Raw genomic sequence first — 25,033 nt, forward strand, 5'->3', positions numbered from 1 at the left:
TAAAGTCGCTAACAATTCAGACCTCTTTGCGTTACGGACATATTACAATAATATATCATACTATAACCCTATGGTAAGAATGGTCAGGCAGTATAACGATTTGGGGAAATGTCACGGTGACCTTGATATCTTTGAACCTAGACTCGGGATTTATCAGATGTATGAAGGATATTCTATTTAACAATGACTAGTTATCATTATAATGTTTGTGTTGGTTGTATTGCTGTCTACTTATGTGGATACCGTATTATTATTTTGTTGTTTTTTTTTCTGGAACTAATATTTGTAATTTTATTTTTATTTTTATTTGTAATTTGTAATTTTATTTTCAATAGTCAAAGCTATGTACATTGATACGGGTTATCTGAGTATATCATTTAGATTGCAATCCAAAGTAGATTTAGATACTAGGTACTCGTACGATTTAGCTAATATGTAATGTACTGTAATGATTGTAATTTGTTTTGTGTTGTAATAAATAAATAAAAAGACGTATAAACTATATAGATATCAAAATAAATGTTTTCTCTCGAGACTTCGGTTGACTAGCCTCCAACGTAATCATGAGCTTTAGATTTTATCGAAATAAAATCAATGTAGTATGTCTAAATATAAAGCGTGGGAGTAGCTTTACTAATCCTACGTGTTTCCATCTGCGAAAGTTAACCGTTATGATTTTATTAAAATCCATTTCAGGAGCGATATCTCCAGCCCTTTCCCTCTCCCATGCTTCGTTGGCCCAACAATTGTTGGCTAGAGGAGGAGTGGTGGGAAGCAGCGGAGTACTGGCCGGAGGCGTACTGCTAGATCCTGCGCATCAACAGGCGGCAGCAGCTGCTGCTCATCATGCCGCTCATGCCCATCTGGTAGCTGGCATTCATAGGCAAGTTATTCATTTTATTACCTTGGGTATCTTAGATTACCAACCCGCAATAATTTAAAAGAGTGAAAGTAGACGCTAATATATGGAGGGGGCGTTCTAAAGAAGTTATCTATATATATGTATATGAATATATATTACTACTTATATAAAATTTTACGATATAACACTTTTATCTACTTTTTTTTCTTCACGGCAATTGCCGATTAAATCGATCAGGGTACTTACTACGTTCCATCCCAAGCTACATTACAATTAGTACAACTAAAACGTAGTCATTGGATATAAGCGTTTTTTTTTGCTTTGATAGCTGGACGATTTCACAGCCCATCTGGTTGTTAAGTGGTTACTGGAGTCCATAGACATCTACAACGTAAATGCGCCACCCACCTTGAGATATAAGCTTTAAGGTCTCAGTATAGTTACAACGGCTGCTCCACCCTTCAAATCGCTCACGGCTGAAATAGGCTGGGTGGTGGTACCTACCCGTGCGGACTTACAAGAGGTCCTACCACCAGTAAAAAGAGCATGCACAAATTAAAGTTTGTTTATCATTTGCACCGCTTTTAAAACGTTCATGAATGTTCTTAAATAAGAACTACTGGGTCAACAACTGGGAATTACTGGGTCAAGAATAATGGAGAAATGTAGGAAAATACCACTAAGGAAGTGAGAGGTAGAAACGTAAAAGACGTAGTAGCAAGAGAAGAGTAAAATCACAAATCCGGATCATCTAATTAAAAGCTTTACAGATAACTAGCATTAAAATCGTTTTGATCGTTTTCCTGTCTATAAATTTTATCAGGTATTAACTACGAATAAATAATAAGTCTTAAAAACGGGTCAATGAGAATGCCACTCGTGAAATTGATTGAAACAAATACTATCATTGTAAAGACTGGTCAAAACATGGTTAATCAAAGTCTAGATCACTTATACAACTCAGTGTTTCCTTGTTTGCAGATCTCACATATCGTCACCGACACAATTGCTCATGGGTCCTGTGGATGTCAGACAGGGCTTGGGACTAGATGGAACCCCTCCTCAGCACCTCCAACAGCCTTCGCAGCAACCTGAAATCACTAGTGTTATGGAAGCTGATAGGTAAATAAAAACATTCCACATTTAGAAGAGGGCCGTTCGGATTGTCTATAATCCCATTCTCACGGATCGTTTGGAACCTCTGGGTCTGCGAAGGGATTTCGGTTTCCTCTGTATTTTGTACCGTATGTTCCATGGGGAGTGCTCTGAGGAATTATTCGAGATGATACCATTATCTTGTTTTTACCATCGCACCGCCCGCCACCGGAGTAGAGTTCATCCATACCTGGAGCCACTGCGGTCGTCCACAGTGCGTTTCCAGAGGTCCTTTTTGCCACGTACCATCCGGTTATGTGTTTCTCGAGCGCTATGACATGTCCTTCTTCAAACGAGGCTTGTGGAGAGTATTAAGCGGTAGGCAGCGGCTTAGCTCTGCCCCTTGCATTGCTGAAGTCCATGGGCGACGGTAACCACTCACCATCAGGTGGGCCGTATGCTCGTCTACAAGGGCCATAAAAAATAAATAAATAAATTTAGAATGCGAGCTAAGATCGTATTCTTTGATTTTGTTCCCAAATACTGAATGTCTTAAACACGTGCACTGCGGTCATTGGATCAGTTAACTCTTTTAACTTGTGCCTTATGCGGACATGTTGGTCTAAAGATAACTCTATTTTAATGGGTCATGAGATTAAATCAGCCTTAACCCAATGGTTGATTCTACTAGTTTCTGGCGATGAGCACCAGTGCAAGTAACTAAATGCATTTGACATGTTTAAGTTTAAGACAGTAAGAGAAAATAATTTACATACACCGAGTGAAATAAGTGTACTTTTGGAACGAAGTTCCTTATCGCGCGTTGTGAAAGGGGGCTAGACGGAAAAAATTCTTACGAAAAGTTGTCACGACACTTTTTAGATCCGTCATTCTGACCAATCAACGTGTAGGCGCTTATCGCGTGACATTGCTCGTATCCGATTGGTCCGCGTAATGAGTACAGTTTCTCGAGATAGCGTTTCAACAATAGTAATTTAGTCCATAGTATTGTTTTTTTCTTCTTCATAATGCCGTAACTTATTATTATAACTTAAAAAAAAATATTACAATTCCTTCACTAATTAATCGAAAGGAACTTCGTTCCATCCGGGTGTCCCTTGACACCTCTGAAGTTTTTTTGGAACTGCGTGGAAATTCTGCGTGTACTATAATATAGCATACCATAGGGAATATGTAATATACATATAATGATATGAAGTAGTACTTCAGTGTGCTTAGTGAGAGTTTCTTAACGTTCTCGATAGCGTAAAAGTTAACCCAATTTTGTATGCAGTTGGAACAGCGCCCCTAGCGGCAAACGCACGCAAACGATTCCATTCCATAGAAATATGAGCTAACTTTTACGCTATCGGGAACGTTAAAAAACTCGCACTAAGCATACAGAACGAATAAACAATAAAGGACTTGCGTTTTCCGTTATATAATAAGAAAATAACATTTAAAGCCCTAAATCTCTTTTAAATTTAATATTAAAAATTCAACTAAACACAGAAGGTGTTCCATGACACTGAAGAAAAATCCTTTTTAAAACTAAAGAGCTTTAAATAATAAAGCTTTTTCTTTACATTCATATTATGTATATCCACTGATTACGAAATGGAATCGAACTCGGAGCCCATCGCACATGGGCTAAAGTCAGTGAACCCATAACCATCGAGACCTGTGTTCTACGCTCGAGGTTGATTTGGCAAAAATAACTAACAATTGATTTTAAGTCATAATAAAAAAAAAAATGTATCGACTCATAATTCGGATTGAAGTAAAGGTGTTTTTATCATAGACATTCCGGTCACCGTCCTCGCCGAACCCGTCGCTTGCAATGAAGGGCTCGATGAGCGAATTAACCCACAGACACAGCCCACTGAGTTTCTCGCCGGATCATCTCAGTGGATCGCGTTTCCGATGCGGTGGTAGATTCTGCGAAGTACTGCTCTTGCTAGGGCCAGTGTTAGCAACACTCTGGCTTGAGCCCCGTGAGCTCACCTAAGGTGAAGCTGAAATAACCTCTCAAGGCTATCAGCATAGGTAGGGAAAAAAAACATAGACATTTCCAACCTATTTTTCGATTTCAGTGCTACAGGGCTGATGCAGCGCAAGTCGCCTCAGGGTATTCTCACGCACCGAGATAACGTGAGCAACAAGCCGCTCTCGGCCGCCGCGGAGAGCACAGTCCACGACGGCCTCGACTCCAAAGACGAGCCAGGAGATTTTATCGAAACCAACTGTCATTGGGTAAGTTTTTATTGCAGCTTAGATGGTTGGACGAGCTCACGACCCACCTAATGTTAAGTGGTAACCCACCTTTCGAGACAAGAGTTGTAAGGTCTCAGTTTTAACAGTACTTCAAACCGAAATGTATTAGCTTCACGGCAGAAATAGCTGGGGTGGTGGTACCTACCCGTGCGGACTCACAAGATGTCCTAACACCAGTAATATTTATCGCACTATATAAGTCACAAGACGCCGAAGTCTCAGCTGTATTATAGAGGGGCTGTCGCATCATTCAAGCCAGAACTGGTTGATTTGCGGCAGAAATAGGGAGGATTATAGTACCTATCTTTTTGCCTACCTATCCGTCAGTGGCTGCGAGGGGCTATTCTGGATTTGTCGTGACTAATGATAAACACCTTATCAGACCGCGACGGGGTAAGGCAAAGCCGACGTCGCCCGAAACGTGTCTTGTCGGATCCCCCGGATTCACTCTCGGTGCTTTTAGGCCTCTCAAACATCGGTCACCGTCCTCGTCGAACTCGTCGATTACGTCGAAGAGTTTGGCGAGCTAACTAACTCATAGAGGCAGCCCACTAAGTTTCCCGCCGGATTTTCTCAGTTGGTCGTGATTCCGATCCGTTGGTACTCGAAGATTCTGCGAAGCGCTACTCTTGCTAGGGCTATTATTAGAAAATTCTCTCACGTTAAGCCCGTGAGCTCACCTACCCGTCTGAGCGTAGCTGGAACAGTCTCTTAGGATACTATAGGTAAAGAAAAAAAAAGATCACACTATGCTCAATCTGAGAGGGTTTGCTAACATCTGCCCTAGCTACATGAGTAATTTGCTGAATTAACCAGTGAATCGGAGATGACGATCGGAGTGAGGATCCAGCGAGAAACTTCGTGGCCTGTGCTTATGGGTTAGATTATTATACTTCGAAGTCTTCATCATATTCGATGAGTTGAATGAAAGCGATGACCGGGGCATGGAATGCCTAAAAGCACCAAGAGAGTGGATCAGAAGGATTCTACGTGATATACAAGATGACGGCGGCTGTTCTTTGCCCCGTCGTCTGGGTTGGTGGTGTAACTTGCGGTACCTACCATTACAACTAGTAATTGCACAAAATCTTGCAAATTTCTGCTATTACCTGTATTACTGACCTAACCTGAAACAGTCCACGACCTGTATTAATAGTGAAACGTACAAAATTGCTTATAGGTGGACTGCAAGCTTGAATTTCCCACTCAAGATGATTTGGTGAAGCATATCAATACGGACCACATACACGCCAGCAAGAAGGCGTTCGTCTGCCGCTGGGTCGGCTGTTCCCGAGACGAAAAGCCTTTCAAAGCCCAATACATGCTTGTCGTTCACATGAGGAGGCACACTGGAGAGAAACCTCATAAGTGCACTGTAAGTATAAGATTATATCTTCTCCTTCTGCTTCTCATCCTTAGCCATTAACTCTTGTCATGCAGCCCGAGATTTGGCATCAGTTTTACTAGTTTCATTTGAGTATGGCACTTGATCTATCCGTGTATAACGTATAACATATTCTTCGGTATTCATGAGTCGTCGAGATAAAGCTATAGTAATACTTCTACGTTTGTTTTATATATATTTCGAATACCTTGAATGTTTTGTGATCATGAACAATCCCAAAAATTGTAAAGTTTTTAAAGCGTCGAATATAATGTGATGACAGTAAAAAAATAAGTCCAGATTTTTTTTTGTCTTTTAGCCTTAGCGAGGACTAAAAACTTATCAAATTTTATCATTTGCAGTTCGAAGGCTGCTGCAAAGCGTACTCCAGGCTGGAAAACCTGAAGACCCACCTCCGGTCGCACACTGGAGAGAAACCGTACACCTGCGAGTATCCGGGGTGCGCTAAAGCTTTTTCCAACGCGAGCGACAGAGCTAAACATCAAAACAGAACGCACAGTAATGAGGTTGGTTCGCAAGACTTACCAGCGAATTTTTTTGAACGCTTTTCAGAGGCGCGCGGCACTAGCAAATCAAAGAAGCGATTACAGAATTGTTACCACATTTAGTTTTCGTTACTTAGGTGGCTGAAAAGCTCACGACTCATCTGATTTGAAGTGGTTACCGGAGCCCATTAACATCAGCAACGTAATTGCCACCTCCACCGCCATTGAGACCTGAGTTCAAAGTCTCAATCGGGAAAAATCATGGTGTCCAATATACATATCTTTTTTTTGGGTATCATGTGAACGGGAAAATAATGGGGGCGGGAATGGACCATGGAGATATGCTGTAGCTGACGCGTTCTTCAAATGAGATTTGAGGACAGGCTTTAGGGTTGATATGTGGCTTGGGCATGTTCATAATATAGGAGAAGTACATCGACATCAACGACCGTGCCCTGTCTTTTGGGTCCTACGCTTATAACGGCAATGAAAAAAAACATTATCTTTACTCGTTTCAATTTCTACGTGATTATTTTCAGAAACCGTACGTCTGTAAAGCGCCGGGCTGCACCAAGAGGTACACCGACCCCTCCTCGCTCCGGAAACACGTGAAAACCGTTCACGGAGCCGAGTTCTACGCGAGTAAGAAACATAAGGGTAAGTAAAACGAAGCAGCGATGATAAGTGCACAACAAAATCCTTCGAAGAGTTGTATCTGCGAGGAGCCTTACGATCGCCCCCAAACTTGAAGAGATTGAGTTTGAACAGAGTCTACGAGAAAAAAACATTTCAAGGAATACTCTTCTTCAAGTTTGACTGATTCGGTGATGCAGGAGTTAGCGCCTGTGACTGCGGGGTCGAGGGTCGTGAGTTGGGTTTCCGCACATTCGTGTGAACAAGGTTATTTGTTAAGGAACAATGGTCAAGTTAGACAAAGGTCTAAGTGTTTATTATCTATACGTGTTCCGTTTCTGGGTTTCTTAGGACAGGGAACCCTAATTTGAGGCAAGATGACCATGTGTGTCCTCCGTTATTTATTTAGTTATCTATATAATTAAATTTGAACAAAAAATAAAATAAAATTATTGTTCTTTTTACAAGATTGAGAACAAAAGCACTACAAACTTTTCCTTCTTCACTAGTAATATATATTGCATTTTTCGCTTTTGTCTTAATTTGGCCTCTCATTCATGCGTCTTAGGATATGAAAAGGCCTATTATGACGATCCTGATGGAACATTTTAAGTAGTCCAACATAGGTCGGATTCATTTCGGTCGGACGCATTGGAACACAAAATATATTGTACCTTACCGATTCTATTCTCAATTCTTTTAGGTTGCACGAGAGGTGACGACTCCGCGGAGTCTGGCGGCGGTGGCGCAGGGTCGTCTCCTCGTTCGGAGGAAGGCGGAGTACCACCCGCGATCCGGGGTCACACATCATCGGCGTCCGTCAAGAGCGAGAGTCCCGCGTCGCCCATACCGCACGGCTTGCACACTTCCGCCCACCAGGTTCATTACGATTCCGTCACAGATTATTATAAGGTTTTAATTTTATTATTATTACTGGTGGTAGGACCTCTTGTGAGTCTGCGCGGGTAGGTACCACCACCCTGCCTATTTTCTGCCGTGAAGCAGTAATGCGTTGCGGTTTGAAGGGCGGGGCAGCCGTTGTAACTATACTGAGACCTTAGAACTTATGTCGCAAGTTAGGTGGCGCATTTACGTTGTAGATGTCTATGGGCTCCATTAACCACTTAACGCCAGGTGGGCTGTGAGCTCGTCCACCCATCTAAGCAATAAATAAATAATAAACATAATGGTAATCATAGGTGTCTTCAAGCATCAGCTCAGGGTAGCTTGAGGTTAAGTGGGCTACCACTCCACTCCGGGCTACCGGAGATATCGCGAATTCATGAACATTGCTTTCCTCAGACCGGATATCGAAGACTTAATTATTCTTTAATAACAGCTGTGCTTAACGCGTGGTTATCTCACAGCAGGAACCGTTAAGATCGTATATACCTTTTCGGTCTCACCTAGCGTGAACACTATAAATAATTCGTATAATAAAAGAGAATTTGAACTAGAAGAAATAATATGTAAATATAAATTAAAACAAATTTTCTATAGACATTATTATAAGTAAAAAAAATATGATTTACAGTTGTCTGCGCAATGCGGTGGGGAGCTGGACTTCGGCGGCGGCCTGGGAGGATACCGGGATGAAAACGGCCTGCCGTACTTCAGATTAGACGGAGAGGTCAGTCAAAGCTTAATTTATCAATTCTTCAATTTAATCAATCTCTGTACTAAAGCTTATCTCATGGCTTTGATAGCCATAATTTTAATTGTCCAAACTAAATATTTCAAGTTGAATTCTATTGTATTATGGATTCGATTTGTCGTGGCCTAAAGGTTATGATACCTGGTGTACTCATATCAAGCAATACGACTGTGCTAGGTTCGAATTCCGTTGGCAAGTGCCAGTTTTTCTAATGATATGTATTTAACAAATGTTCACGAATGACTTCCCCAACGAAAGAATAACTTGCCTAATTACTAGAAGAGGGGTGTAAAGTGAGTCTGCAAGGGTAGGTACTACCGCCCCGCCTATACGAAGCAGTAAGGTGTTCTGGTTTAAATTGTGGGGCAAAATTATATATTGCAACCGAGACTTCGCACCTTCACCTTGTGGCCAGTTCCACAATCATTCATCCATCAGCACATTTTTTTTTTAATATTTATCTGCAATCGGCTATATAGCCATAATCCAAATGTGTTCCGAGAGGTTCGAGTTGTGGATGACATTACATTAAATGTCATCAATTACAGCATTAAATTTAATTTCTTCGGTGTGAGTTTAAAATTTGCCATCTTTTTAAACGTTTCACATCTGCAGTTGCAACACATTTAATGAAAAAAAAATGTCTTTCAGATCGAGCAGGAAGTGGTCGGTGAAGTGGGACAGTTGCCGCTGATGCTGCGAGCTATGGTCGCTATCGGCGAGCCCCGCGCCGCCCCGCACGCCCCCCGCCTCGGGAACAAGATGGCGCTCGCGAGGATGCCACCGCCACACGCCGACCTCGGAGGAGGCGAGTTACTTTTCCGCATTTGTAAATACAGCACATTATAAAATTAACTAGCGACCCGCCCTCGCTTCGCTTCGGGTACTGTAATTTATTATTGATTTCTCCACTATTTAATGGATTTTATTATACATATAAACCTTCCTCTTCAATCACTCTATCTATTAAAACAAAACCGCATCAAAATTCGTTGCGTAGTTTTAAAGATTTAAGCATACATAGGGACAGATATAGGGACAGAGAAAGCGACTTTGTTTTATACTATGTAGTGATTCATTAATTAAGCCAGATGGTCAGATCTAGTAAGGGAAGCACTTGGTGGTAGTCTGTACCACCCATGACCGAACACTGTGTGTGTTGAGTCTCTATATCGGGCAAGGATTAATGTGAAAGACATGTGTTCAGTTAAGTGACTAAAGTATTTTGGGATTATAACCTAACGTGTTATCGACAGCCCGACAATCCCGAGACTGACGTAGCATCATTGCAATATAATTACCACTAACACATACATATAATTGTTAGTTGCTATGGGGACATTTATGGTCCCTACAGGTTTATATGAACGATCAATTTCCTGTTGTACAGGCGGGGTCACGGGGAGGACAGAGCTGGGCAGCACCAACGTTGGGGTGGAACTGAAGACCGGGGCCTCTAACACGAGGCGCGATTCTGGAATCTCAAGCGGCAGTAGCCTCTACAGCGCCAGGTGGGTGCTCGTCCGACACGTGCTTGAATCTAATAAAGCTATTGGTCTTGGTCAAGGTCATCATCCAAATGACGGCCGTCGCTTATGTATATCAGCAATGGTGGTGAATTCAGTCCAGCAGTATCAGTGAGAATGTAGCTTCGATGGTGGGTTGGGGATTGAAGTCGTCGTGGCCTAAAGGATAAGACGTCGTGTAGAGCGATGCACCGGTGTTCGAATCCCTCATACGGGTACCAATTTGTCTAATGAAATACGTACTTTTAACAAATGTTCACGATTGACTTCCACGGTGAAGGAATAACGTCGTGTAATAAAAATAAAATGCGCACAATTATAATTTGCGTAATTACTGGTGGTTGGAACTTATAAATCAAGGTAGGTGGCGGCATTTACGTTGCAGATTTCTATGGACTCCGGTAACCACTTAACACCAGGTGGGCTTTGAGCTCGTCTATCCATATATGTAATAAATAAATAAAAGATAATATATAAATAATAAATAATAATAATGCAGATGATGTTTTCCAAATTTTCGATAGTAACTTGCTTTTGCTTGATTTTGCGGTAATTAAAATAATAATCTTAACTTAATGATTTACTTCTCTCTTTCGAAGAACCACACGGAATGTAATCTGCACACACTAACAGAGGCTTTACTGTCAAACAGGTCTTCGGATATATCTCGTAAAAGCAGTCAAGCATCAGTTGTATCGGGAGCAGTGGCGGGAGGAGTCGGGGCGCAACGTCTAGTCGCGCACCACACCGCGGCGTACGACCAGCTCTCTCCCGACAGCAGTCGAAGGTAAAGTAGCACTTTATCGTAAATTTCCGCGACATTACCAATTCTTTAAGTAATCTCCCACCGCACCCTCGACTGAAAAGCGGATTGAGCTGCATCAAACTGCTCAATTGAATTGAGTTAATTGAATGAATGAATGTAATATGGATGCAAGATCTGAAATAAATGAAAAAAAAAAAAAAAAATTGATACCAATTGCTGGTACCTTAAGCTCTTTATTGTTGTAAATTCTTAAAACAACATAATTATTAAAAATTAATTATCACTTTGAAAAATCATGTCACACAGTTTGTGTGCAGTCATTTTGCGTAGGATCACTAAGAAATCGGGAGAGATTTATTATTCCTTTCTTGTCTCTCGCTTTTGAGGGAAATAGATACTCTGTTTAAGGAAAGTCTAGTCTACATTTGCTTTAAGCTTTATATTTGTTACTAATCAATCAGTCGTAGTTCGTTTCCAAATGATTCTTGTCCACCTGATGGTTGTCTGGAAGAGATAAGACCGCCAATTGTACTTTTTTTATTTAATGTATCGCACTGTTTATTTGTTTTTTGGTGTACAATAAAGAATACTCTCTCTGTCGTATGCACTCTAGGCAGAGTGGTTGTGGTCACCATTTCGGGTGGTGGTGTGCTTTACCAGCCGTCGCCATTCCTCGCGTACCGCGGCCCTTCTTGTGTACTCGTTAACAGGACTGTTCAGAGCTGCCTTTGTTTGGTCGGTCGTAACCGTAATCTGCCGCGCGGTGGTGTAAAACCTCTATCACGCCCTGCACCACCGTCGTTCACCCCGTCGCAACATATCTAATCATAATACTATTACTAATCATAACGTCCGCTTATTCCAGATCTAGTCAAGTTTCGTGTGCGGGATACGCACCTCCGCCCTCATCAGCCCTGGCCGCTGTGCAGGCCGTCAGGACATCGCAAGGGAATCAGGTACAGGTCTCACAATTCCACTTTCAGGACACGATAATACTTAACTTCGTATGTAACACGTGCTGTATTTTTCTTCAAGCCCCACTTCATAAACATCAGTTAGCTACTTAATTCAGTTTTTTATTGCTTTGATAGGAGAACGAGCTCACGGCCCACCTGATGTCAAGTGGTTATCAGAGCCCATAGACATCTACAACGTAAATGATTGAGATAAGAGTTCTAAGGTCTCAGTATAATTACAAGTATAGCAAGGTACAAGTATTATATTTAAACATCTCTGATGCTCAGGAGCCACGACATCTTGCGTCTTACCACATCACGCATACCAGGAATCGAGCTCATCATAATAATTTCCAACAAATCATACGTGCTGAAGTATTTCTGTACCATTCGGTGGTCGCTTTGAATTACGCTGCCCTGCAACCCTCAGACACATCCCACTGAGTTTCTCACCGAATCTTCTCAGAGGGTCGCGTTTCCGATCCGATGGTAGATTCTGCGAAGCACGGCTCTTGCTAGGGTTCGTGTTAGCAACGTCGTCAGGTTTGAGTCCTTTGAGCTCACCTACGAGTTAAGGTTACGCTGAAATAACCTCTCAAGGCTCTCAGCTTGGGTAGGAAAAAAAAAACCGCCCTGGTAAAAGAACTACTGGCAATGATTTACTGTCGTCGTATAAGAAGGCGTGAACTTACGATCCAGTTCATTTTACGGATTTATCGTCACTTATCTAAAATATTAATCGGTAGTTACTACAAGCGTAGCCGGTCCCTACTTTTATAAAATGACTAGTTGTACCCGTCCGCTTCGCTGGGCATTTAAAATTAACATTATTATTTCTCACCCCCACAAAGATTCTCATCACTAACGCCCCCGCAACTGGTGTAGGGAGTACACTCATATACACACAACACTCATATAAATATTAGCCTATCCATTAAGTTCATGTATTTTCTACACGGATACCAAGTTTCAAGTCAATCGGATGCACGATTCAGTAGTTATAACGGAACATCCGGAAAAACCACTGTAGATTTATATATTAGTATAGATAAAATTAAATAGCGATCTCTCGCGCTATCTTCCAGGCCATCCTACTCCGGGGAGTCACATGTTCTGAAGTCAGGGCAGAGGAACTAGCATTGGAGTTGGATCCGAACGTTCAAGTGAAAGAAGAGGCGAGAAGACTTTCGGAGCAGTCGAACTTAAGTGATCAGACCCAAGGCTACCAGCCGTACCCTTGCGGAACCGACGGTTTGGTAAGTTAACGTTTTTTGCTCAAATGCCAACTTTTCAGACACCATAGTTCATATTGATGTTGAGTTGCTGCTGTATTTGCTGTTTCTATTTCTGTAACGCTATGCCAAAAGTCAAGATCTTCAAATTCAATGTCTAAGCTGTCACGTTCACGCGACGGTGTCTACAGATTCTGATAATTGCTTGGGATCATGTGCATTTTTAATTTGACTAAATCTTACAAAAATGCAGTAATCATATTATTCTTTTACGTAATAGTGAAAGAGGATGCATCATTTTTTAGAAATTCCTATAGATAAACTATTTAATATGTCTTGAAGGGTTTCAGAGAAGTTGATTCTTTTGTCTTCAACATTTCATCGACAGTAATTTTGTTATTAAATGCTTTTAGGGCGACGCTCCGTTCCCGTTCAAAACTGAATGCGACCAGGAAACTGTGACGTATAAGGAGTCACGGTCCAATTCCACCAGCACCGTGGTGGTCACCACGGCACAGATCCACCACCCCAACCAGGAAGTCAACTTGGAACAGGTACGAATAAAAATGACTTGGAGTTTTCAAATTAATTAATCTACCGATTGAAATTGTTACAAAGAAATCAGAATATTTATCAAGATATAAGATTGCATGTACAATAAAGATAACAATAGTGTAATGATTATTTCAATCACATTGGAATACCAGCATAAAGCGGTTTTTATTTTAAATTAATTGCTTAATCTTTTTTTCTCATAAGGTGGCTGAAGGTGAAATGGTGGAGAATAAGCTGGTGATACCCGACGAAATGATGCAATATCTTAACCAATCAATATTGGCAACCGAAGCGGAAACATCAGCTAAAACGGACTCCGCAAATCGACCTAACACAGAACCGAGTCTAGATAAGGACAGTGCTACCAAAGACAATACCACAAACGAACAACAAAACACTAATAATTCCAGTGATAAAGTCAGTGACGTAGCGACCAGTGACGATTCTCTACTTAAAAATCTAGGTGCCATAGGAAGTGATCTCAATATAAGTGATATTCAAGTCGATTTAAGGTCGTTAGACGTTAGTATGTCGGGCAACAGCGGCTCTCTTCTGGCTGTCAAAACACCCGAAGATAAAACTCCTCTACAAGAACAAGTCACCCCGGAAGTCAAAGCAGAGAACAAAGAAAGGGAAACGAAGAAGTCGGATCCGAATCCTTTGCAATCACTGCAAACGATGACAGCCAACCAGACTGAACAATCCAATAAAATTAGGGCTAATGCTCAGAAACAGAATAAGACGAATACTAAGACTATAATGAGTCAAAATATTTTGAGTCCGCAGAACCTGCCTCACAGCATGTTGAGTCCACAAAGCCTCCCGCACAGTGCAATGAGTCCACAAAGCGTTATGAGTCCGCACAATATCCCACAAAATATTATGTCCCCTCCCAGTGCTTATAACGTGATGAGCCCCCAAAGTGCGATGAGTGTAATGTCCCCGCAGCATAATGCCATGAGCCCACAAAGCATGCAAAGTCTCATGAGTCCACAGATACCCAACCAAATAATGTTGAGCCCTCGTCACAATAACGTCAGTAGCCCCATGTCACAGAATATGGCTAGTCCCATGATGAACATGGCTAGTCCGATGGGACAGACCATAGCCAGTCCCATGAGCCACGGTATGCCCAGCCCCATGCATCCAGGAATGCAAAGCCCAATGGGACAGGGCATGGCAAGTCCAATGATACAAAACATGCCGGTGGCTATGAACGGACCTGTGAACCCCAATCTCCAAAATCAAATGATCAACGTTAATCAACAACAAATGGCTCTCAACTATCGGCCCAACTGTCACAGAATGCCGGCTCGGCCAAATATGCCGATGCCGAACCAGTACACGCAAAATTACAATAACAACCAACCACCACAATATCCAATGCAAAACCAAAATGTTAACGTGCACCATCAAAACGTGCAAAATTATCAAATCATGCAATCTTACAACCAGAACCAAGCACCGACGGTCAATCAAATGGTTCAAAATCAGAACGTTCATTATCCGAACCAGCCTATGATGAACTACCAACAGATGAACTTCAACCAGAACAGCCGTGCTCACCCGATGCAGTCGTCTAGATCGTCCATGATGAGCGTCGACAACAGCGGCAATATGACCCGGGGTGTAATGACCAGTTACTGCGACACGCAACACCAGTGCCCGCCCGCACAGACCAACCATTACAACCAGAACGTACAGTACCCTCAGCCGCCTCCATACAATGCCGTCGTCAATAACAACGTGATGGGACCTCCACCACCGAAGAACAATCACCAATACAACCAAGCTATGATGAACAATAACCAATATTACAATCACCAGAGGCCTTACAACCAATGGGACTATCCAGGCAATCAGTTCAACAAACACAATCCACAGAAGTCCACACCGAATTCCGTGAACATGTCGACGGGAAGCCAGAAACAAGTCAAGTGCAACCGGCTGACGAACTGCAACCAAATCAAGAACGACCAGGCTGATTGCAGCATGAACAGCCTGAGGAGCCAAAACAATCAGCCCAGCGAAGTCCAAGTCTGGGACATATCTCAGTCGCAAATCGAAGCGAACAACGGAAGACGGAAGACCCAAAACAATTCAATGAGACAGGAAACTTATCAGAGAACGCTGGAGTACGTCGAGAACTGTGAAAACTGGAAGAGTTCTGAAATGGTGTCGAGCACCACGCATCCCCTGCAAGGCGATAATATGGTTGTGAATGACCTCCAGACGTCTTTGTCTTCGTTTTACGAGGAGAATCAATACCTCCAAATGATTCAATAGTTGCTTAAGTGTATTATTAATATTTTTTTTGTAAAATCAAGGACATAAACTACATACTTGAACAGTGCACTAATGCCACATATTCGATTTCTAATTCACTTATTGTAGGGCAGTTAACAAGTGAGAGTGTACGTAATGTACTATGCTCAAGTTTCAGAAGTCAATCGAAGCAACCATACCATTTTTAACTTTCAACGAAATAATATAAAGAAACACGTTTGGCACTCTGGGACTGCCGCGGTAAAGCTATTGCATAGCATTTTTTATCAACTTATGCAATTGTAATGAGACAATAATAATTTAATATTAAAACAATAATTAATAAGACCACGCTATATTTATAAATATTAACAAAAGCAAAACATTAACTGTCCCCTTCACACTCACAAGCTAAACCGTGCGCTAAACTAAACCGTGTTGTGCATGCAGTGCGACGTCACGCCGCGCGCTTATTCACAAACACTACACAAGCGCAACGTGTGAATGTGTTGAACGCGAGCTACATGGTAGGCGGAGTGGGGGAGTGTTAGGTTTTATTTTCGTTACGAAATTTCTTGATTCGATCGCTGCGCTCAAAGCCCGCCATAAAAGTATGCAAACATGGCAAAATAATTATAATAATAAATGCGAAGATATGTGATATTGGGTGGATCTTTAATACTCATTCACGCAATAACTACAGCACAGATTTTGATGAAACTTCATAATGCTATAGTTTATTTAACCAAACCACATGAGCTATAATCTAGTACGAAAAATGTACGGCAGGTGGCGCGGTTGTAGTTTCAATTGCCCTATATTTTTCATGCCATTTCCCTGTGAACCGGAATAATTTTAGTTCCTAACGCGTTAGTGGGTGGATATGACCTCGTAAAGGTCAGTCGTTTGAAGATCCGTTCTTTGGATACCCGTTTAACACTGAATACGAGATGTCGGATCGCTACCTCTCTGAAAACCTCTGTTCAGGTTCGTGGATTATGTATCCTTGATTCTTGGTGCATTGAAACATAGGTTGTTGCTACACGTCCCTTCGAGACTGATTATTTTTTAAAACATACTTTTACATATAAAAAATTTAAAAAAAAAACCTTAACCTAAGTTCTAAAATTTAAAAGACATCGTTTGAGATTGTACATAACAAATCGTCTTCCAATAGTACTATTATTGCATTTACATGTAATTTTGTAGCTTTTTACATAAAAAAAATGTGCCTTAGAATGTACATACACGAAACTGTACATACTTTTAAGATACAATGTATTTTGTGCCTTAAACGTTCTTGGATTACGTATTATTTTGTATTTTTAATTTTTAGTCTATCACATAAGTGATCTATGAGATTATTAGCTGGAATAAAATTTTGTACAAAATAGATATTTTCATTAGGATTTTTATTGTAATATCGATCGTTAATTAAATATTAACTAACATTAATTTAGTTATGAATCTCTTAGAAATAGTTTATTATAATTTTTTAATTGAGATTACTAGTTTTTAAATATTTGTTAATGGTATTTAAATTTACGCACAAAACGAAAGGTAGAGAAATAAATGAACTGTATCTTGTAGTAAATTATTTGTTTTATACTGTTTTGTAATAGTTGGGGGACATCTGTGACATTTATTTTCAAATAAATATTCTTGAATGAAAATGTGGCATCATTAATTTTTGTGTTTTTTCTTTCTTGAATTCATTTGGTATACCCTTATCGCATCAGAATGCGATGCTATAATGCGGTTCAAGTGTTGAAGGTATATTGACGCCAATATATAATTAGAACACATTTACTGTACATAAAAAATAACATAAGAAATTAATTCACAAAATTCTTCAATTCAAACCTTAAAATTTCAATATGATATTCGATACTACTATATATTTTAAATGAGTCATGAGCGAACTTTTCTTTATATATTATTTTGTTATAAAAGTCTTATGCCATCATCGCTGAGTATGAACATCAATAGGGGATACATGTAGGTTTCCCCCTACCATCTCGCATCGCGATTTAGAACATTTTATACTACACGGGGAATACCAATGAGGGGAATTGATCCCAAAGCCGAATGGTATGTAGCAAAAAAGGACCTCTTGAAACGCGCTGTCGATGAAGGCACTACTTCTAGGTAGTATGGATGAACCCAGTTCCCTTTGGCTCTTTTAGTCAAGCTTTCAGAAGAGTTTTAGCGAAAGGCTTGTTGACCTCTTGCATTACATACGTTCATAAGCGTCGGTGCTCACTCACCATCAGGACGTATGCTCGTCCGCCTAGTAGCAACAACAAGTCAGAGACTAGCAAAGCCGTTATCATTAAAACATTGCGATAGATCTCATCTGAATCATGTGACATCTCGATTATCGTAATGAGCCGCGAAGCCGTCTTTTCTTTAACATACAATTTCGATGACAGGTTTCGTTTACTGACCAGCCAGGTGAACGCAGTACGTACGACGCAGTAAGTACGAACGAGGTAGGAACTCTTGTGAGTCTGCACGGGTAGGTACCACCAATCTGCCTATTTCTGCTGTGAAGCAGTAATGCGTGTCGGTTCGAAGGGTGGGGCGGCCGTTGTAACTATACTCAGACCTTATCTCAAGGTGGGTGGCGCATTTACGTTGTAGATGTCTATGGGCTCCAGTAACTAATTAATACCAGGTGGGCTGTGAGCTCGTCCACCCATCTAAGCAATAAAAAAAGTCTTTGTAGGTTTTTATTGACGCGGTGACAGGCGGGCATCTGACGTACTAATAAGTTTATACTGGTGCTCACCGACATCAGCAGTGCCAAGTCCTTGCTCATAGCCGAGGACTCATTTCAAAGGATGTTTCAAGGTATTAGCGCCTTTCCGAGACTTACCATGAAATTATTTAGTTTAAGGTTTTCAGATGACGTAGATATAATTAAAATTATATTAACGATTTTAATCTCATAATAACTTGAAATAATCGTATATAACATTATTCGAAATTACAACACAAAATCGATAAAACAAACACGGTATTTATCAATACAATTAATTGACGGTTGACATCTCGGCTATACTTGACCACGAAAACTGTAAAATAATCGCAACATCTGAAATAATATAAGGATAATAAAAAAAAACACCCAAAATTAAACCGTAAAAGTATTTTTAATCGTGTCCACAACACGCGAAGATCTAAGAAAACACAATTATTACTATAAAATTGATTTAATCATTAACAGTCACAAAGCTAAAAGTCTAGAATAAATCCAGCTCGGCTCGAAGACTCGTACAGTAGAATATTCATGAAACCATTCTTGAAGATACGAATAATATAACAGAAATATCCGCACGAGCAAACATTCCACCGAGTTACGTCATTGAACGCGTTCAAAATAGACGTGTATTTGTGTAACCGTTGCCAACAGACGGCATCAATAAAATTGGTTTATGTAAAAAAATAAAAAATGGCAAACCGCGGCCGTGTCGTGTGGGACCTCACGTACAGAGACTCTCTTGAAGACATTCTTCGCCGTTCCCTCACTGCTGAGGATCGCGACGACATGTCGTCTTCTCGCATTAAAACTGTATAATCTCAAAAATTACTAATTTTACAGGAGAGTGTTTTAAAAGGTTCAACATGTTATATTTTTAATATTAATAATCTTTGCAACATTTATTTTTTATCTTTTAACAGTTACATTAAATGTCTTTTAAAGTAAGATAAAATTATGTATTAATTTTGTTAATAGTAGTCAAAACATAGGTAACCTAAAAAAAAAAAAACTAAAAGTAAACTACGCTCTTTTGACAGTATTTATGAAAAAAATTAACTCAATTTCGAATATTTTTGGAAATTGTACACTTTTAATGCGAAAAGGCGATGTGATTTCCTTCATAATATTCCGTCATGGGTGGCATTATTTTTCCTACTTATGCTGATATCCTTGTGAGGCAATTTCAGCTTTACCCTAGCATATAGGTGAGCTCTCGTGGCTCAAGCCGGAGTGTTGTCAACACTGGCCCTAGCAAGAGCAGTGCTTCACAGAATCTGCCACCGGATCGGAAATGCTACCCACTGAGAAGATCCGGCGAGAAACTCAGTGGGCTAAGGACCGCACGGTATAGACTACCACCTTTACTGGCGGTAGGACCTCATGTGAGTCCGCACGGGTACCACCACCCCACCTATTTCTGCCGTGAAGCAGTAATGCGTTTCGGCTTGAAGTGTGGGGCAGCCGTTGTAACTATACTGAGACCTTAGAACTTATATCTCAAGGTGGGTGGTGCATTTTGCGTTGTAAGTGTCTATGGGCTCCAGTAACCACTTAACATCAGGTCGGCTGTGAGCTCGTCCACACATCTAAGTAATAAAAAATATATTTGCTCCCTTAATTAGTAGATCATCTGGCTGGTGTTCTGCTTGCATTCTATATTCTCGCCCACATACAGATACACGACATAAAAACTGACATTTACCTAAAGCTAATTTAGTCTGAAGTCGATAATGCTTATCCGAATGCAATACAATTATTAGTAGCACAGAAATAATTGCTTAAAGAATAAGACGCTCTTGTAATCGTAACGCAGGTACGACATTGTTTTAATTGAACACGCTTTTGACCCAAACGACTTCCACGGTGAATGCATAACGTCCCATAGTAAAAATTATATACATAAAATCGCGTCGCCACTGGTAGTAACATCAAATGCCTATTTCTGCCGCGAAGCAGCCGGTTAGACTATACAAGACTTCGACATCGTATTTCAAGGTGCTTAGGCATTTTTCACGTTGAGGTGTGAAATTTACAGAACCCGCACAAAATCAGGCGGTCTGTGAGCAGTTAGTGGAATAACAATAAACAATAGTATAAAAAACTACAAAAATACGCTATTATAGAAAATGCAACTAAAAATAAAAAATAAATTTTAATAAATTTGAATTAAAAATAGTGTAATTGATTTGATGATCACTTTGTTGGTGCAACTTAATAAACAAATAAATAAATAACAGTATCATCTTACAGATTAGCACTGGTTAATCTTCTTCTTATTGCCCTTATTCCAAATTATGCGGGGTTGGTGCAGTGTCTACTCTTTTTCCATTCAGACCCGTCGTACTTCATCTCTGAACTCACACTTCTCTATCTCTCTTCTTCTCTTCCAATAGTGTGGATGGTGTTTTATGATTACGTCACAGGCTTCTAGTTAGAAAAATCGCTGCCTGATTCCGGGGCGACACATTAATGTTTTCGGGTTTGAAGGGTAGGACAGCCATTATAATATATAATCGGGATTTAGAACTCTTCTTTCAAGATGGGTGACAGCATTTACGTGCTCCAGTAACCGTTTAACACATGTAGGCATTGAGATTGGTCATTAGTTTAAAAACAATGTATACTCCTAACACTAACCTAACAAAAGATTTAGACCAAGTGTTATTAAAATCTATCTGTCGTATTTAACGATGGAACGACCTAACAGCGATGAAAAGGCAATGGCCAAAATCTATATAGAACTCTTGAGTCAAGTCATGACTCACGAGTGCCAACTCGCAGGAAAGGCATGAGAAGTGTCCGAGAACGAGGTCAGCGGTGTCTAGAGAGGTTTATCTCAGTGATGACATCAAACAGGTCGCGGTTTATCCAATTTTACCAAGTACCCACCTTAAGGGTCTGTTCACACAGACTGGATCGGAGAGGAGAGCAGATTTTTATCACGCTGGAAACAGAGTTTTGAGTAATTGTGGTAAAGTGTATTTTTGCATGTGCACTTTTTTGTCATTAAGAATGCTTGAACGCGCTGCGTGTGAAATAATAAAAGGAGCCGAACGGGTCTGATTTACCGGACATATGCTTTCAATCCCCGATTTCCGATCACGCAGGACCCAGTCACCGTCGTCGACGCCCTAGACACGTCCTTACGGATCCATCAGATCCAATAACCCTTGCATTAGACACCTTTAGCTCTAACGCTAGGAGTGGGGATCCGGTAAGCGTACTCGTCGAGCTCGGCAAAGAGGTCGACGTGCAACCTAACCTAAACATCAGCCCGCTGAGTTTCTCACCGGATCTTCTCAGTGGGTCGCGATTCCGATCCGGTAGTAGATTCATTCGCGAAACAGCTGCTCTTGAGATTCCGATAGAGGCACCCGTCACGTGCGGACGTGCTCATCGTCCACTCGATCGCCCGGTCTTTGTTCGCCCGGCTTTTGTTAGCCCGGCCATTGTTCGCGCGGCCTGTGTTTGTGGTACATCTGCCGACTAAGTGCTCTTTCTGGAAGTTTTTATTTGTTTTGTTTCCTTTTGTTGTTTCTGTGTTCGTGGTACATCTGCCGACAAAGTGGTTTCCTGCAAGTATTTATTTGTTTTGTTTCTTTTCGTAATTTCTGTTTTGTTGTGCTTTTTCTTTGTCCTGTAGTAATCGCGCCGCATTGCCACCTGTGTTCAATAGAACCGCTCAGGTCCGAGAAGTTGGGGCCTCGCCGCAAGGCGAGTGTTTTCAAGACCCGGGGCCGCCCCACCTGGGTACTCAGCGATCATGGACGCTGTATTCGCGGAATTCCTCCGACTTCGCCACCCACAGCTCGCCTCGGAGTTTTTGGCCTTCAAGGCCAATCACACTGCGAGCCCTCTCGAGGACTCCGCCGCGCTCGCTGCTCCTGCGTCGCCTGTACCTGCGTGCAGAGCTTCTGCATTGAGCACCGCAGCCTCTGTCGTGCCTGCCGCTCCCGTGTCGCCTATACTGGCGAGAAAAACTGCTGCGTCGTCCGCCGTGACCATCGTTTCAGCTGAGCGATCATCCGCGGCCTCCGTCGCGCCCTCTAAAACACCTACACTTGCTCGTAGGTCGCCTGCACCCGCCTCCTCGTGCTCCGACTCTGACTCGGACATGGAGGTCGACCTCGCCCCCGCCTCATCGACGGATGGATTCACCCTGGTACAGAAGGGTAAGAAGCGTGCCGCGGAGTCTCGAGCTCCCGCGGCCGCTAAAATTAGCAAAGCCGTGAACGCGTCGCGCCCCCGCCCTCAGACTCCCGTTGCGCCCCCAGCCCATGCCACTCCGTCGCCGCGTCCGGTGGCACAAAATAAAACCCAGACCCCTCCCCCGGTTATCCTTCAGGAGAAGGCAGCTTGGGATCGAGTTTGCCTGGCCCTTAAGGCCAAAAATATAAATTTCACGAATGCCCGTAACCTCGCGAACGGCATTCAAATTAAGGTTCAAACACCCGACGACCATAGGGCCCTCTCTTCTTACCTCCGTAAGGAGCGTATAAGTTTCCATACGTATACGCTCCAGGAGGAGCGCGAACTCCGCGTTGTAATACGCGGAATCCCTAAAGAGTTAGATGTAGAGCTCGTAAAAGCCGACCTGTTAGAACAAGGCCTACCAGTGAATTCTGTGCACCGTATGCACACCGGTCGCGGTAGGGAGCCATATAATATGGTTCTAGTCGCTCTCCAGCCTACCCCCGAGGGTAAGAAAATCTTTAACACACAGACCGTCTGTAGGCTCTCTGGTATCGCTGTCGAAGCCCCCCATAAAAAAGGCACTCCTAGCCAGTGCCATAACTGTCAATTGTACGGGCACTCTTCCCGTAACTGTCACGCGCGCCCCCGATGTGTTAAGTGTTTGGGCGATCACGCCACGGCCCTCTGCGCTCGCGACCAAAAAACCGCGACGGAACCGCCTAGCTGCGTCCTGTGTCGAACACAGGGTCACCCCGCGAATTACCGTGGTTGCCCCCGAGCCCCTAAAATAAATCGCCGCGTCGCCCGCCTAAACCGCCTCCGAGCTTCCGGCCCAGACATCAAAGCCTCGGCACCCTCTGCGTCGCAGGCTAAGCCAGCGTTCGTTCCGGCGGCGGTGCCCAGTGTCTCGGCCTGGGCAAAACCGCTGCCGTACACGAACACGGCTACAACTCCCTCCTCCGCGATTCGTCCCGCCCCCGCGACTCGTCCCTCTCCCGCGACTTGCCCTCCGACCGCGTCCGACAATCTCGCTTTAGCGATCGACTTCTTTCAGTCGATCAACTTTGAGCGCGTTAACGCTTTGGGCGACGCCATTCGCGCTGCCTCCACTGCACAACACTTTATCGCCGTTGTGCAGGAATACGCCGACGTATACGCGTCATTAAATACGTACGTCCTCCCCTCACTCCGCCGGTAATCAATGGCGTATATAAGTAGAATAAAGCCCCTATCCGTAACGATAGGATTTTTTAACGCTTACGGTCTCGCAAATCCTAAAATCGTGACCCTAAAATCGCGAACTATAACATGGTCAGGAACGACAGGCTCTCTGCCCGTGGTGGTGGTACCGTCATTTACTATAGAAGAGCCCTGCATTGCGTCCCGCTCGATCCTCCCGCGCTCGCTAATATCGAAGCATCAGTGTGCCGAATCTCACTGACGGGACACGCGCCGATCGTTATCGCGTCCGTTTATCTTCCACCGGATAAGATCGTTCTAAGCAGTGATATCGAGGCGCTGCTCGGTATGGGGAGCTCTGTCATTCTGGCGGGCGACCTAAATTGTAAACACATCAGGTGGAACTCACACACCACAACCCCGAATGGCAGGCGGCTTGACGCGTTAGTCGATGATCTCGCCTTCGATATCGTCGCTCCGCTAACCCCGACTCACTACCCGCTAAATATCGCGCATCGCCCGGATATACTCGACATAGCGTTATTAAAAAACGTAACTCTGCGCTTACACTCGATCGAAGTAGTTTCAGAGTTAGATTCAGACCACCGTCCCGTCGTTATGAAACTCGGTCGCGCTCCCGATTCCGTTCCCGTCACGAGGACTGTGGTGGATTGGCACACGCTGGGCATCAGCCTGGCTGAATCTGATCCACCATCGCTCCCGTTTAACCCGGACTCTATCCCGTCTCCTCAGGATACCGCTGAAGCCATAGACATCTTAACGTCACACATCACCTCGACATTAGATAGGTCATCGAAACAAGTTGTAGCGGAGGACTTCCTTCACCGCTTCAAATTGTCCGACGATATTAGGGAACTCCTTAGAGCTAAGAACGCCTCGATACGCGCCTACGACAGGTATCCTACCGCGGAAAATCGTATTCGAATGCGTGCCGTACAACGCGACGTAAAGTCTCGCATCGCCGAAGTCCGAGATGCCAGATGGTCTGATTTCTTAGAAGGACTCGCGCCCTCCCAAAGGTCTTACTACCGCTTAGCTCGTACTCTCAAATCGGATACGGTAGTAACTATGCCCCCCCTCGTAGGCCCCTCAGGCCGACTCGCGGCGTTCGATGATGACGAAAAAGCAGAGCTGCTGGCCGATACATTGCAAACCCAGTGCACGCCC

General features: G+C 42.7%; 1 protein-coding gene across 2 annotated transcripts in view; it reads left to right on the forward strand.

The window, feature by feature from the left end:
* Positions 1-17,395, forward strand: part of LOC692674 (transcriptional activator cubitus interruptus) — a 167,355-nt gene extending 149,960 nt beyond the window's left edge. For both annotated transcript variants that reach the window (XM_062676509.1, XM_062676508.1), the window contains 15 exons: positions 697-883; positions 1,844-1,984; positions 4,051-4,210; positions 5,412-5,606; positions 5,978-6,142; positions 6,661-6,778; positions 7,458-7,633; positions 8,289-8,384; positions 9,060-9,216; positions 9,799-9,919; positions 10,587-10,721; positions 11,566-11,656; positions 12,742-12,912; positions 13,302-13,442; positions 13,648-17,395. In XM_062676509.1, the coding sequence (XP_062532493.1) occupies positions 697-883; positions 1,844-1,984; positions 4,051-4,210; positions 5,412-5,606; positions 5,978-6,142; positions 6,661-6,778; positions 7,458-7,633; positions 8,289-8,384; positions 9,060-9,216; positions 9,799-9,919; positions 10,587-10,721; positions 11,566-11,656; positions 12,742-12,912; positions 13,302-13,442; positions 13,648-15,729 (4,136 nt within the window). In that variant the 3' untranslated portion in view covers positions 15,730-17,395. The remainder of the gene's footprint in view (positions 1-696; positions 884-1,843; positions 1,985-4,050; positions 4,211-5,411; positions 5,607-5,977; positions 6,143-6,660; positions 6,779-7,457; positions 7,634-8,288; positions 8,385-9,059; positions 9,217-9,798; positions 9,920-10,586; positions 10,722-11,565; positions 11,657-12,741; positions 12,913-13,301; positions 13,443-13,647) is intronic.
* The last annotated feature ends 7,638 nt before the right edge of the window (positions 17,396-25,033 follow it).

Source organism: Bombyx mori, chromosome 27 (genome assembly GCF_030269925.1).
Source record: "Bombyx mori chromosome 27, ASM3026992v2".
Taxonomy (NCBI): domain Eukaryota; kingdom Metazoa; phylum Arthropoda; class Insecta; order Lepidoptera; family Bombycidae; genus Bombyx; species Bombyx mori.